The 16142-nt window shown below is 44.6% G+C and overlaps 1 protein-coding gene across 13 annotated transcripts in view; it reads left to right on the forward strand.

Moving 5' to 3' along the window:
- cacna1g (calcium channel, voltage-dependent, T type, alpha 1G subunit) overlaps positions 1–16142 on the forward strand; it is a 271413-nt gene that overhangs the window by 73933 nt on the left and 181338 nt on the right. For all 13 annotated transcript variants that reach the window (XR_015111675.1, XM_086196398.1, XM_086196399.1 and 10 more), the window contains exon 3: positions 14417–14529. Coding sequence is in view for 12 of the 13 variants with exons in the window: in XM_086196398.1 (XP_086052524.1) it covers positions 14417–14529 (113 nt within the window). In the remaining variant the exon portion in view is untranslated. The remainder of the gene's footprint in view (positions 1–14416; positions 14530–16142) is intronic.

Below are 16142 nucleotides of genomic sequence, written 5' to 3' on the forward strand. Positions count from 1 at the left end.
CTGTTGAATCCAAGCACTGTACTGAGAACTTGGATATTCTGCCCGGGTCCTGGATCCAGAATCAGAACTGGTTCATGATTCAGGGTTTCAAGATACCCGAGTAGGTATAAAACTTGATGTCTCTTTTGATGAGTCTGCTGAACTTGTGACATGGGGGTGTGGGAGGTGCGGGGCTATGTGGTAAGCAAGGCACCAGATTGCCCGGCATTTCCCGGTATGAAGGTCTGTCATATGTGGCAGGCTTCAAGTCCAAGAACAATTTCACGAGGGGACAGATTCCTGTAACCTTTAGTCTTGAGCAGCTGATCTCATATGCATTTTTGAAATAAAAAATAAAATTGCATTGACTGGTTAAAAGCCATTGTTACTGCGTTCCTCCCTGGCCCATCTAACACCTCTCCAACACGTTTGCTGGAAGTTGACCTCACAGTTTTTTCCGCTAAGACAAACAAATGTCACCAAAAACGTGAGTCAATTATGTGTCATCACCACGGGAACAATACCGCAGCAGACACACACAATCCGTGACAGTTTTTATTGTTGTTCACTGACTACAGATTCTTGAAATGACTCACTGATCACGTTTCAGAACAGTTAACCCCACTGGAATGTTTTTTGTTGTGAAAATGTTCTGAGCAAATTACATGCTGGTCATGTTTTTTTGGCAGGACGTTTTTAATTTGTTTCCAAAATCTTCGTCCTTTTTTGAGGCAACAAATTAGAGATCAAGTAGCCACCGTTGCCAAAGGCAACAGTTAAAGCATTTTGTTAACAGTTAACCTGAAAAGAACATTATTCAAATTGATTGAACATCCCGACAATCTTCATTGGTAGATGAAAGGGTGGATGGCTGTGGGAACGCTCCCTGCTGGCCTGGGCGGGGTTCAGTTAGCCTTCGACTCAGAAAACTGGGTCCAGGTTTGGAAAGCGGAGTAGTTTGTTAAAGATGTGAAACACAGAATTTTAAACTGGACTCGAACTTCGTCTTCCTCTGCAAAACTTCATGCGTACCGACTCGACCCTGAGATGGAACCAAGACTCGTATGTTGTTGTTGACCCAGAGAATTATTGTGCCCACATGAGGAGGCTCAAAGAACTCTCCACTATCCCGGCGATGACATCACGGGCACGACCCTAAAAAAAAAAAAAAAGCTTCTGTTCATGATTTAGGACCAAACTTTTAAAAACATTTTTATTTCTTCCTTATTTAGAACAGAGGACATCAGAAGACAATAAGAACAGGCTGGTCTCTTTGCTTGAAAAATCCTGAGATGAGAAAGAACCCTCAGAGATTAGAACTCAGGCGTTCTGCTGCTGCCACCGCTGCTGCTGCACAGCTGTAAGAGCGACTTCAAGCTCGTCACACACACCACAGTTCAGTCACATTCTTTGGTGAGTTCAGTTCAGAAAGTAGAAAACTTGTCGAGGAACCAGGCTATACATAGTTGAAGCTTCTAAAGTAGAAGTAAGAAAGTGAACGTATTTGAGTCGTAACGCACTCGTTACTTCCCCAAGGATGAGCCACGTGATCGCTGCCATTTGTGTGTCTGCAGCTTTCGTGCGGACTCATGCATGAGCATGATTTTCACCAGAGCTGGTTGAGGGGTGGAGCACGAGCACGAGAGGAGCTTCCTACCTTTGGTGCAGATCTGTTTAACATAGAAAAAATACATACATCATTCTGATAATGTTTAAATGTTGTGCTTCCTGCTGTCAGGGTTAATGTTGATATCATTACACATGACATTATACATGCTCACAAAATGCTCATCAGCACGGTTTCAATACCACGTATCTACAGAGACCACATCAACTCAGCTGCTCCTGTCACAAAAGGACCGTCAACTTGCAGAGCAGTTTCTCCAGCAATGTCATTTTCCCTAACAGGCCAAAATCACAGGAATGTAACCGACAACCATTAAGTCTCACACTAGCGTTTCAGCTGCTTTGTCTTGTCAGCTAATGGAGTCATCTCAGGTGTCCTCACGTGTTATCCTGTGACACCTGATCCAGCTCCATTCTCTGACATGTGTTTGAAAGCTGCTCCAAGGCTTGAACTTTGACCTTGTGACAGTCTCATGGAAGAAAATTATACCCACATTATGTCCACACAAATTTTGTATTCACTGTTGATATGCATGTGCCTACATGGACATGTGCAGACACGCCGTTAGCACTGATTGCTAATTAGCATTTCCCAGTCCTCTAAACACATGAATATCCTTTGTGTGCAGGAGCTTTCATGTCTTGGAATTGTGTGTGTGTTTGTGCGCGCGCGTGCGTGTGGACGTGCACAGGGATGCAAATTACAGTAGCGTGCCTTTGCTGAGGTTCCTAATATTAGCGTGCAGTGGTCAGGGGCCAGATGAGCCGCATTGATAAAGCTGACCTCCTGTTAATCATGCTGATCCTGGCGTGATGCAGAATATTTCTCATATCATCGTTTCCTTCTATTCACATATTTTAACTTCCACGTTGTGTTTTTTTTCTCATTCTTTCATTGACCTCTAGCTAATGTGTCAACGCTAGCTGGGGTGTGTTTTCTCTCTAAACCTAGATCGACAGGTTGCGGGTAATTCCTGTGTGTGTGTGTGTGTGTGTGTGTGTGTGTCATCAGCATCTTCTAGCCTGAGCCAAGAGAGGTGGTAAAATGGAGAGCAGGAGAACAATTTAGCCAGCAAGAGGGGATTGAAACTTAATCTTTTGACTGTCTTGTCTTAGAAACTCTCTCTTAGATGAGTCAGTGTGTTTCTCAACACATCTACAAGCCAGAGCTATTGGCCATTAGCATTGATATCATAGTTTCTGTGTCTTCCTGCTTGTTTAATTAGCGCTTTCTCATCCCTACATTTTTTGGTTGTTTGGTCTTTTGTGTGTGTGTGTGTGTGTGTGTGAGTGAGTGAGAGAGAGAGAGAACAGTCAATTTTTGTCCTTGTGAACACACTTGCCAAGAACCAGACAAGACTTATGAGATGTGTGTTTTTAAAAAAATACACTAGAGAAGTTCCAGTGTCTTAAAGGCTTTCTGTTCCCTCTCTCATAAACACCCATACACACACACACACACACACACATACGATCATCTCAATTAGGATGACAAACATGGTGCTAGGTCTTGTCTGACTGACACACATCTGCTAATTTTAAACCTTGAGAACACTGCCTGGTCACAGGTGTTTCTAAGTGTGTGTGTGTGCGCGTGCATGTGTGTGTGTGTGTGTGTATGTTTTCTTGGCTTTTCATGTTGCGAAACAGTCAGGATATTTGTCATTGCTGGTATGTCTATGTGTGTAAACAGTGTGTTTCTTGACTCCTCACCAGGTACAAGTTTTCTACTTAAACTATTCTTTTGAAGGAAGGTTATTTAAAGGGATGAATCACCCAAAAATGAAATTCAGTCTCTCCGTCTACTCACCCACATGCTGAAGGAAGGTCGGTGAAGTTTTTCAGTCCACAAAACTCTGCTGGCATTTCACAGGAGAAGGTGTAATGTCCCAAACAACTGAAATCCGATGACCAATTTTCAGATGTAAAAAGTACTCGTGCTTGTCCGAAGTGATCCACGTGTCCTGAAGTCTCCACATGCTCAGTCGTTGCGCGTGACCACCAGGAACATTGCAACCCAACTCCGTGTTTCGGTGTTGTTGCTTTCACACCTCATACGAACCGAGTACACGTTTGTTCACACAAACCATGTGAGATGGCCTTTGAGGTCAAGTGTTCTCAGATCCGCCCCTAAAAATATCAAGTTTGGTACCAGCCCTGGATTATGGTGGTTTTCAGAGGTAAAAGAGTATATCAATAGCTTCACATAGAAGTTTAAGAATATCCTAATCATACGTTGGTTTTTAGCGTCATTAGTCCAGTCATTACATGCAAAGATGAGCAAGGATGTACTTAGAGAGCCTCGATTGGGATGGCTAACTTATTAAAAGAGGTCTTCGCCAGGGCTTTCATGCAATTGCGGGGTGGCCACACCCATAAATCACCTACGGCCAATGACAGACAAGCACACAGGTGAGGATCCAACAAGGCCATTTAACTCAAACTTCAACCAATAAGAGGCAGTCACATGATCCAGAGAATGACGAAGAGAGGTGGAAACGATTGGCACCAAGGGAGCAGAGATAATAGGTCAAAGCGGGGAGATGCCTTCATGTGCTGAGTGTTTTCTGATCTGGATGCTCCAAGTTTGAGCTGCAGCAGCAACTCTGGCCCGCCACCTCAGCCACAGACTCCACAGCAACAGGGACATGAATTCACAATACTTCCCTATGAAAGCCTGCGTTGCTTAGCAACTCCCAGTCCGCAGTGGCAAGATACAGGGGTGTTTCCTGTCTGATGAGAGAGATGTGTGTGTGTGTGTGTGTGTGTGTGTGTGTGTGTGTGTGTTGAGGCAACTGCTTGTGCAAAGGAGCCCCTCCTCTCCAAACACACACACACACACACACACTCACACTTTGACGCATACATTTCATATGTTAAAGCACAAGTTTATGAGCTGCAGCTGAAATGACGCTCCGTATCCACAAGGGGACATTAAAGAGAATGAACATATCGACAGTGCATCATTTCAAATGGATGGACCTTCATAAGAGACCCGGCTGTGGTGAGCTGGACCTCCAGTCCTCCATTCTTCCATCCACCCATCCTCCACCTCCTGCCCATCTCTCACTCAGTCCCCACTGATTCAGGTGGTGTAAGGATGTGTTGTTATTCCCTCAGTCTCCTAACTCCCCAGCTCCTGACTCAGGCCCCTGATAAGCCGTGTCAGCAAGTGTTGAGGGAGGCAGCATTGCACTTGCAGGACTCTCCCCACCACGAATCGAGACGCTCAGCCGCAACACCCCTGCTTTTCACAAGAGCCTTACCACTCTGATTATCACCTAGGCAACGTGGTGACCAAATTAACACTCTGTCGTATAGTTTGATTACAGCTATTGTCCAAAAAGTTGTTTGGCCTTGAACGTTTTTGTTTTGTTTTTTTCAAATTTACACATCAGTTTCACTGTATGTGCCATGAGGCTTCCATGTGAACTCTGCACACTGTAGAAGATGGGCGCAGTCACCAGGAAGGGGGGCACTGTAAGTCAGGTGTCCCATCTTCTGCTCCATCCCTTCAGGGAAGTTCAGGAAATGGCTGCATTGTTCCTTTAACACAAATTCAGGCAAACAGAAGTTGCTACCAGTAACCCTGAGTGTCTGTAGCTCCAGAGTAGTTCAGAGTTCCCCAGCTTAACCCAACTTGAAGCATGCAGGTGTGGCAGGTCAGGAGACATTGAGTGGGGTGTTTAATGCCCCTCGTTGTGGCTACCTCAAGGTCTTCAACAGCAGAGGATAACTATGAAGAGAAAAGAAGCCGGGAGGTGCTAGAGGCTGCTTGTGTGCTTGTTAGGACTCGGCGACACGCCTCATTCAGTCTACCTCTACAGGTTTTTGGCATTTGCAGTAAAAGCAGGGGCTTGAGACTAAGTGCATCCCAGGGACGATAGAAAATGTTCAGGCTGAACGGAGATCTTGTTACGTCTTGATGGACACAGGTGGATCCAAATGCAGAGATCAGCAGGTATTGAGGACGGTGATTTATGAGAGTCCACGAATAAATGAACCGCTGACGTAAAGCACGAAGGGGAAGAAAAGACAGACGCAATCAGGAGCCAGGTATTACAAAAAAGCATGATTGGCCAAACTTTAACACAAATTACAGAAAAAAAAAACCCGGATTAATAGCAGCTAACAATGCTTTGGGATAGTTTCCATTCTTTTCAGGACTGTTAGAATTGGTATTCATGACCAGGAGGAAAGCACCCAACGTAAGATAGATAGAGTGACAGAGAGAGCAGTAAACCGATCGATTGCGGTTTCATCCGGACCTCCTCGGACCAGGAGCAGGAGGATATCCAGTGATCTGACATCCATTGGTCAGATAAAATGCCATTTCTCTAATTTGGGCTCACAAAGGAATAGACAGATGCATGCAGATGGGGAGAAAGCACACTCACACATGAGTACACATGCACACCTTCACGCACAAAGTGAGCAGTACAAAGGGCTGTCGCAGTCACCCTCAATATTTCATGAACACCCTCCCTCTTTCTCTCTGTTAAAGAATGTTATTCTGGCGTGTTCAGCATTTTCCTCCGAGAAAAAAGTTGTGTGAATTTCCTGCTAGAAAACTATGTGGAGTGAGGCAGAAGACTGAAGGGAGGTGGCGAGCTTCAAAGGCAGGATTGATGGGAGATGCTGCTGCTCAACTGTGACTTGAGAGGTAAACCTGTCTTTTCATCCCCAGATGCGCTGCTTCCTTTGCTCACCTTCACGTTCAGATCGAGTGTTTGTAAAGTTCCTCAAGAGAAGACCTCTCTCTTCCAGGAAGACAAACAGAGGGATGCATGTCGTCAGCGTTGAGGGAAGGAAGGCGGTTTATACAAGGTCACCGAGCTAAGACACAGCAGACTTTTTATAATAGCCTCACCAAAGATTTACTATTTTCGGACATGAAAAGTATCATTGTGCCTCTGACTCACAGGGGTATTAACCTCAGACTTGGGCATCATGACATTTTGATATCAAGCCACCATGATTTTGTCATTTTTGCTTTACTGTGACCTTTAATATCCGGTTGTGTTGGAGAATTTTGGCCGATGATTGATGATGACATCAGTGTAACATGTCCATCTGGCCTATGCAAAGCAGTGTTCCTCCCTTAACTGATGCAGCTCAGACTTATAGTCCTGCCAAAGACCAAACATAGTTTGGTGTCAGTCGACATGTTTTTGTAAAAGATTCCGATGCACGTTTTGCCGTTTCATGTATTTGGCTTTTTGTGTAAACAGCACATAAACTACCTCAAATAGCAACAAAAGGAGTTTTACCTTTGCTTGAGGTGGATTTCATCTTTTTGAAAAAGAGCAGCTGCACAGACTAGGAGATGGAGCGTTGATGTAGTGACTGTAGCCGACTGAACAGCTGTTGTGCCACTGTCGTCTTCCAAGATTTTCCAAAACTTTCCCTTCATCTCTGGAGAAGCAGCCACATGTCCAGTACTAGCTGGCACCAAAGAACCATTGCGACCTGTCCAACCCAAATTCATTCCTCAAGACCTCTCTCCTTAGTTCTGGTAGACAGCTGTTGACCAAGATTGGACCGACGTGTTGTTTTTCTGGGTTTTCTTCTTCTACGCTGCCTGTTACGGCATCGTACTACTGATTAAATCGCCATCTTCTAATGGAGATACACACTTTCAGTTCCTCTCGGTTGAGAACAAGGACCTTTTGCATGCTAAAACACATAACAGCTGAACAGCCCCTGCACACTGAGCTCCAGTGATTTATTACACAACCACACTTGGGTCTTTCTCACCCTTGAGAGAGAGACAAAGAGTGTGACACATACACGACATACAGTTGAATGCCACTGCACTTGTCCCACCTCCAGCTGCCTCCCCTGCCTCGAGTCCTCGTGCTCGCTGGCTCGCGACTCTGCCTTTGTCGTGTTTGAAATTCAGGGCAGAGTGAGTTTTAATCAAGAGAAGAGGCCTGTGCACATCCTTTCTGCTTTGATCAGAATTATTGTATTGTTGTGCAGCCAGAATTTCAGCAGATTGCGTCAGTTCACGTTAGATACAGTACAAAGTACTGTAAGCACTCTTCTCTTGTAACCTGGGCTCAAACAGAGTTTTGAGTTTGTCATGGTTTTTGTAGTAATTGAAGCAACTGACAAATTGATGTCACAGTTTTAAAGAATTGCAAGATTTTAACAACTGAGTTATCAGTATGCCTATGGAGCTCCCCCTCTACTTCACCAACAGTATCAGGTCTGATGTGAAATACAAGCTGAAATGAAAACTGTGGACGTGTCTGCAAAAAGACGCATCAAAAATAGACGAATAAAATGGGGGCTCCATGCCACCAGATGATGGCGGTGAAGGTACAACTGTGACGGCAGCAGCGGTCGAGGAAGAGCTGTCAATCAGAGAAAAATGGAGAGGTCTTGAGGAATTATCTCTGTTGGACAACTTGTAATTGCTCGAAAGTAGCAGCTAATTTGGTCCAAAGACCAAGTTTGGGATTATCCATGAAGTTGACAGCTGCAGAAACTGTTCGGACAACGAGAGCTAATGATTCCCGACATCAGAGCTGATTCAGAAAGACTTTTCTATCTCCCATTTACTCCATTATGAAATCAGGGAAAAACCACCTCAGGTGAGCATCAAAAACCTGTATTTTGCCGAAACTCCCAGATTTCCTCGTTCCAGTCAACCTTTTCTCATGTAGACTTCGAAATGTGCATTGAAATACACGTGTACAAAACCTGACGACTGACCTTGCGATTAAAAGGGAACCCAGATTCCTGCTCTTCTTCTGCTGTTGTTGCAGCCATGTCTAACGTTGCCTAGACCGCCGTCTTCTGGCAGCTTTACGTAGCCTATTTTATTCTCTCCACACCAGTGAATGGAAACACACTTAATACGTACACACTTCCTTGATTATGAAATATCCCCATTCGCTTTAAAAATTCCCAGTTCAATTGAAACACAACGGGGATGTTTCAGTTGTTTCTGTCTGGGAATCACGTGAATGTGCAGCTTTAACCTGTCGGAGTCTTTTTCACGAACTTCAGTGAAAGTACTCGTTGGGTGCATGTAATTGGCGATACAGCAGCTGTGTTATCAGGCTGCCTGGTACGTGTAATACACCTGCTGTGAGAGCTAAATCAGTCTGACTGATTGCTCCAGTATACCAACCTGACAGGGAATAATTAAATCTCAAGTAGCGGTTTCACATACATTTTCTATGAAAAACTGGGATGTACTCTGGCCTCTTGGGGTTAATGTGTAACAGGTGCATGACAGATCTCTCCTTCGGTATGAGATCGCTCACTTGCTGTACTGTAGTATCATGCAGTACCTCAGATATTGATTTGGATGGTACAAGGAGGCGAAGCTGTGTGCAGACGGACACAGCGGAGACGGATGCTGAAACACGTCCAGAGTGAGTTATAGTAAACAAAATGAATAATATCTATTCAGGGAGGCGAGTGTGTATCGATCACTCTCACACTGCCGATTCATTTCCTGACTCTCATGAAAGAAATAAGAACTGTGGAGAACTTGATGAGATGAAACTTTCTTTGAAAGCAGACTTCTGAATCTGGGCGCCTTCACGTATTCCGTGTTTAATTCTGTTTACTCCTCTGGTCTGTTGTCTGCCTCAGGGCGCTTGGTTTGGGTGGGTGTGAAGACTTGCGTACGCACCAAACAAACTGACCTTGACTTTGTTGAAGAGGCCAAATTGGTGTGGTTCACTTTTAAAGAAACTCTGGTGCGGTTTGTTCTGGGAGCGTGATCCAAATACCAGGGTACTCCAGGAGCTTGGGCTTAAACTTCCGCAGTATTGCGATTTCTTCACATTTTCGCTCGACCCAGAACTTCCCAACTGCAGCCGTTTGCTTGGGAGAAAACAAAGTATGCAAGCTGAGAGTTGACGAAATATGCAGTTACCCAAACACAGGACCCAACGGATCTATACAGACAGTAAACCTGCTCGCCTTCCTCTTCTTCCTGGGTATATTAGCAGTGACAGACCAGCTCAAATGTGTGTTAGCGCCACCTAGCTGTTATTGTAGTGATGCGTTCGGGTTCACTTGAATTTTCTCTGTGAAAAACATAAAAACCAACCAGAGCAAAGAAACTAGAGATGCAGAAGCACCCTGAGTTACCGCTGTGATCTGCACACACGTATTCACACACACACACACACACACACACACACACACACCTGTTTCTTTGTGTTGTGTGTGTGTGTGTGTGAGAGAGAGAGAGAGAGGCCCAGTGAGTGTGTTGAAGGCTTGCGTGTTTTTTTCGCTTCATTAGGCGAGAAGAAAGGCAGACAGAGGGAGGAGCGCAGTACTTTTGGAGGTGTTGATGAGTGTTATCATGTGATGAAAGTATTGTCATGCGTGTGTGTGTGTGTGTTGACATGTGTGTATTTGTGGTGTTGCTTCTTGCCTTCAGAGTTTTGACAGAGCATATCCTTGTGTACCTTTCTTCTAAATGAAGCCATCCCTCGGGCCGCCACCACTTGTTTATATGCTGACACCATGAAGGTGTGTGTGTTCACACTGAAAGGCAGTACACTGCAAACACTCACTTTATAGTTTAATTACAACCCCGCAGCAGGCGAGTAAAGACTTATTGATTAAATTAGTCTGATTATTGATATTTAATGCTTTGCTTTGTCTCCGTCTGTCTCCGTCTCTCTCCTTGTTGGGATTTCTGTGCTGTAATGAGTTCCTTTTGTTCTGCTTTTCGACCTAAACTAAGCAATGCATCCATTTAATTTATTCATTTGATAGGTCAACAAGGGATCAAATGCATCAGTAAACCGTTGAGTCCAGGGCCAGTGTGGAACCTCCTCTATCATGTTGCAATAAGGGCACATGAATAGCAGACGTGTCACGCTCTGTTAATCTTTAGTTAAAAGCTAAATGATCATTTCTTGATGGTGTGGACGTTACCTTACAGCAAAAACGCATGAAAATGAGAGGATGGGAATTGGGGTTACACAGAGGTTCTCAAAGAGCATTACTAAAGGATTAATTCTGCTTAATTAATGCTTATTTAGCACTTACACTTAAGTAAGCATTAATTAACCATTATTGCGGTGCACTGTATTGTTCCTTTATGTCCTTTGCGGTTTGCCAAATTGTTAACACAACAGTCCGAATATATAATGTAGTACTTTATACTGCGCTCTCTTGGAAGATCGACTTGTACTTTAGCTGACTAGTTTCTGATTGTCAGATTGATCAGTTTGATGCTGGATTGAGACCCATGTCAGCACATCACTAGCAGTTTGACCAGTAGCATCTGGTCCCACCACTGTCCGTATCAACTAATCCCTGGAGATTATTGGGTATCATAGCAACACTGATATTCGAACAGCTTTTGGTTGTTGGCAACCACCTGCTTACGTACACCTCCAACAGTTAGCATCCATGTAGAACTGGTATTGCCTCTGTGCCACCATTTTAACTTTGTTTTCGGCCTCTACTAACTGCTCACTGAAATCTGCTGGTGGGGTTGCTATCAGCAGCTGGACGCTGGCAAGCAGTAACGTGCTCAGTGAGCTTCCTCACTGCAGCAACACTGCGAAGCTACTTTCTACGTATGCAAGGCCTGCATGACATAAATCTCATCATGAGGGTACACACAGATGGTGTGTGTGAATGATCTCGTTCTGGGTGGTTTGCTGGGAGTGTGCAGACTGGCCCAGGCACAAGATGTGCAGATGTGCGCAACACAAATCTTCTGTGGAGATTCTGTCGTGTTAAAATGCCTGGAGGACGTGGTAACACGATGCTGCAAAAAGACAGAAACACGCAGCGATAAGAGACGAGGTCCCTGTCGCTGATCCAGCCGATAACGACTGCAGCAGCAAGTAAAGACGCCTTGTTCAAGGAGCTGCCTGTGTTGTTCTGAACGTTACTCTGAAACCACGCCCCTGTTTCCTCGAATGCTGCTGTTTGGCTGAACTAAATTCAAAGCACAAGGGCACTTGAAGCCTGGTGACATAGATCCCCCTGTTACCTCGGTCCCTTTGTGCACTGGACTTAATTTGTAAGAAAACTATTGTTCACAGCCTGCGGTGAAGTCCGACCATCACCTAGCCGATGTAGTCGTCCTGCCCAAACCTCAGACTCTCTGAGTCCAGTTGCTATTGATTATTTTGGCAGCGCGGTAGCAGCGTTACTAAGTAGTGGATCATCTACTGCTGTCAGAGAGCTACTCTGTCCTTTGAACCAGACGCTAATGATCCCAGGCGGCAGTTTTTACCTTGACAGTTATTATTCCTGGCTTTAGTTCCTTTCGTAGAAAATGCCAAGTACAATAACATCAATCCAGTGAATTGACTTTTCCCTATTCGGGTTCTTTGTAATGATTTCTATCTACTGACTGATGACGACTGCAGGCAATTCTCTGACTTTCAATCAGAGCACATTTCTCCCTTCAACACATTATTGACCTGATAGAAGTCAAATGATTTTAAGTTTTCTTTGTTCATAAGAACTTCTGCCTGTGACATCACTGGACCTGCTGTCCTTGGTGTGCAGTCATTTCTGTTTAGTTTACATTTTTGTGGTGTTTTCATTTCAGTTTAAAAGTTTTCTTGCTGGCTTGGCAGACGAAGTAAACAAATTTTCTTAATGAGGAGGTTTTTGGTTCTATTATTGTAGAGACAATGATGTTGGACATGGTGTTGCGCCCCAGATTCCCAGTCCAGGAAGTGTATACTTAGTTAATTTACTTTGTTTTGTCTGGACCCTGAAATAACTTCCCTGAACCTAAATCACCTTATCTTTAGCTCCAATGAAAGCTCCCTGTGTTTACGTAGCCGTGACACAGACACCCGTGAAGCTTGTTATTTTAACGAGCTCCGCCTTCTCAGGTCTTTGTTACAAACTTTCACCAACCCTACTGCTACATCTCATCAACAGTTTGCGCTCGCTAAAACTTTTAATGCCACCAATCTCAAAGTAGAGTTGCTTCCTGTTTAATGATCCCAATCTCCATACTGACTGATCTTTTTAATTGCATCCCTTTGGACTGGCAGCCCCCTCTGTACACCCTGAGTGTGTGTGACATAATCTGGCGCCACCTTCCAGATGCAACCGTCATTACCCAGCCGATGCTCCTGCTGGTCACCTTCTCCGTTTTCCTCCTGCCAGCATCTGTTGCTCAACACTCAGCATCAGCCAGGTGATGCAACAGAGGCCTAAGCGATGGCAGCAACTTTCTCTCTTCTTTCTGCCGCTTTTTATCTTCAAATCCTTTGGTTGACAGCAGTCGTATAATGAGTGTGTACTGCTGCTATGACGTCATTTACCTGTTTACAGTCTTTTTTTCAATATCATTTTGCAGCAACACAGAAATACCGTTCGTGTCAAACAGCTACGATTGGGAATGTAAACTCTCATGTTATTTCATGTCGTCATTCTGGGCTTTGCCTCTCTCGGAAATCCGGCTCCAGATGCTCCAAGTTCCTTCAGCGCTTGATATCATCCGCGGTCGCCGGGGGCTCCCAGTCAGGGGTAGCACTCATTCAGCCCGTCCCAGACTGCTGATTTGTAACAACAATGCTTTCTGAAGGGGCCTTAGCTGTGACACAATCAATATACAGCCAGTCAGTGGTGATGTGTTGCTTCAAGAGCCCCATCTGAGACAGTTGCATCACCCCTCTTAAAACAATCATGTTTCAGTCTCCCAGTGCTGCTACGTCTCTTCACGCCCATCAATTAAACTGTGATTGGGTATTCATGGTCTTCTGACAACCCCCTGACCTTTCCTCTTATCGTGACTCATAATCGGCTTTCAACTTTGCAATTCAACTTGTAAAAATTCACATCATTGGCGAGAAAGCTGATTGACTGTAACACTGAATAGATTCTCTGTGGGATCTTTGTTCTCCTCTGGAGACGCCAGGTTGCTCCAGGTGATTTTTTTTCCCTAATATTGTAAATGTTAAAAATCTCTCAGTCTGTCTTTGTTGTGTACGTGCTGTTTTTGTGGGCGCGCCTGCTGACCCAGCTGCATTATGGGTCAGCAGGATGAATGAGCATGTGGCGGCTAACATGATAAGAGACAGACAGGTCGTTTGTCCTCACAGCCTGTGTGAGCACAGTTGTCACCCATAACAAACAAGACGCACACACACTCACACACACACACACACACTCATACACACACAAACACACACAGAGTGATGTCTGTCTAATATTGTTATCCTGACTGGATGCTGGATGTGGCTGCAGTAATCTATAATTTACATGGGCATGTGCTTCTGTGTGCTGCAGCCTTTGTTTGTGTGTGTGTGTGTGTGTGTGTGTGTGTGTGTGTGTGTGTGTGTATTGAAGCAGCATCAGTCTAATCTGTGTTTAGATTCTCATTGATTGGTGTCACATAGCTCAGGCTGCTATTTAGCCTAACTACATTACGCTGCGGTCAATAAAAATCCTGTGCTATACATCACATTCACCAACTTCACAGCTGGATGCTCCACTGTCGTCTCACACAGCCGGCCGCTCTTTCAGCATCTGCCTCTGTAGTCTTTGCTTGACACACTCTCTCTAAAGTGCCTATTTAGCACACCATTCTCCTCGCAAACAGATTTGCAGTTAACAGCGTGAGATGGGAGCAATGGCCGCCACTCAACGCAGCCACAGGTGGGCCTCAGATTTGGCTCCTTTTCCTGTCCTTTCAGAAACTTTTTCTGGATATTGAATCGGAGCAGCAGAGGTAAAGAGAGGCTTGGAGGAGTGAGGGGTGATAATGAGGTCACTGGAGAAGAAGCAGGGGAATGCTTTCTCTTGATGTTTGCTGTTATCTGCCTGTTGTGTTCCTTAACCTCTTCCTCAACGTGGTTCGAGCGAGCGTCCATGTTGGTGATCCTGCTGAACTGCGTGACGCTGGGCATGTACCGTCCCTGTGAGGACAACCACTGTCGCTCCGACAGGTGCGGGATCCTGGAGGTAAGACCATCTACTCTGTTACTCACTGCCTCTCCATTTAATATGTAAAGCACATTGTGGAAAATTTGAAATAAAGTCCTGTATTTAAGAATTGTGAATAGCTGGTGGCAATGAAGCATTCAGTTCACTGTCATGGTGTTTAGACACCAGATGGCCAATCAGAAATCATCGTTTAGAGTGGTTTCAGTATCGATAGGAACACACAGCAAGACTCAATAATGAACACACTGATCTACATTTATTAAGACAAGTAGCACTATCTTACAGGTTCAAGTTGTGCCATCAGTGAGGAAACAAACACACGTAACTGAAACCACATTCAAACACACACACACACACACACACACACACACACTGCCACTTGGAGCAGCATACAGACAGCAAACTAAAGAGTTACGAAGGTAAAAGAGTTGGGCTGCAAAATGAGTGGAAATTAATCCCAGTATGACCTGCTGCTGCTCTGAAATCACAGCGACACACACTGATTCTCAAAGGCGAATTGTACTTAAAGCCACTATTGTGGTGCTGCAGAGACGTCTTGCCCCCAACATCCTCCACCGATCTTTGATGCAGATCCACCAAAAAAAATCACGTAAGTATCATTTATATGAAAATGAGAATAACTATTTAAAAAAAAATCAACATTCCATCGCAAATCATGTTGCAATATCAGCCAAAATAATCGCAATTACACATTCTTACTAAATCGTGCAGCCCTTGAAGAAAGTCAAACTACTGCATGGCTTATCAAGGCGGCCGGCGCTGAAATACTGTGGGATGCTGTTGAAATGTTCCAAAATAATGGGTTTGATAGAGCCCCTCAAAGTGCTGCTGTGACAGTGTTGTGGTGCATATCTGGCCTTTGCAGCTACCTCCATTTGCATGATTTCAGATGGAAACAAACAAACAGCATTTGTGTGGAGGCGTCTCCATTAATTTAAGCCCTCTTTTAACCTAACTAATACTAATGGAACAGTATTGTTGTTGTTGTTGTTGTAAAATGCGGAGGATTACATGTTCCCTGGTTCGGTTGAGGGATTTAAGCAGAGTGAGGTGCTGTCGAATGGATCTTTGTTATCTGCCACCGTTGGTCTTGAGCAGTGAAGGGATAATGTTCTTGTAAAGTGGCTCCAGACTTATTGAATCTGAACAGCCGTCTTATTTTCTCGTCCACTGACTCAGTGAAATTGATCAGTTTCATGCCAGAATTAGATATCTATCATTTCTAAAAAGGCTACTTCTGAAGCAAAGTACATGTCGTGATCAGGAGATTGTAAGAATGGATTTTTGACAGCACATTTTCATGATTTTAAGGCAATTTTCCATGGTCAGTGATCAGGAGGCGCACTCCTCCTGAGCCAGGGGCCAAGCAGCATCACCCACCCCACAATTCCATCCAGTCCTATAAAGACGACTTAGTCGTCGTCGTCCTCCACTTATCAAGGTCCGGGTTGCGCAGGCAAAGATGACTTCAGTTCATGCAAACAACCAATCGCCAGCCTCCGTGATATATTTGACTCATGGATAAGCACAAATAGAACAATGGAAAGACATGAGTTCTTCTGACGTTCCTTAGTTCTAGCTGACGCCAACTTTTAGTGTTCCCTCGGGGT

This window comes from Aulostomus chinensis, chromosome 23, assembly GCF_037954235.1.
Source record: "Aulostomus chinensis isolate RoL2024-O1b breed Wild chromosome 23, RoL_Achi_v1.0, whole genome shotgun sequence".
In the NCBI taxonomy this organism is placed as follows: Eukaryota; Metazoa; Chordata; class Actinopteri; order Syngnathiformes; family Aulostomidae; genus Aulostomus; species Aulostomus chinensis.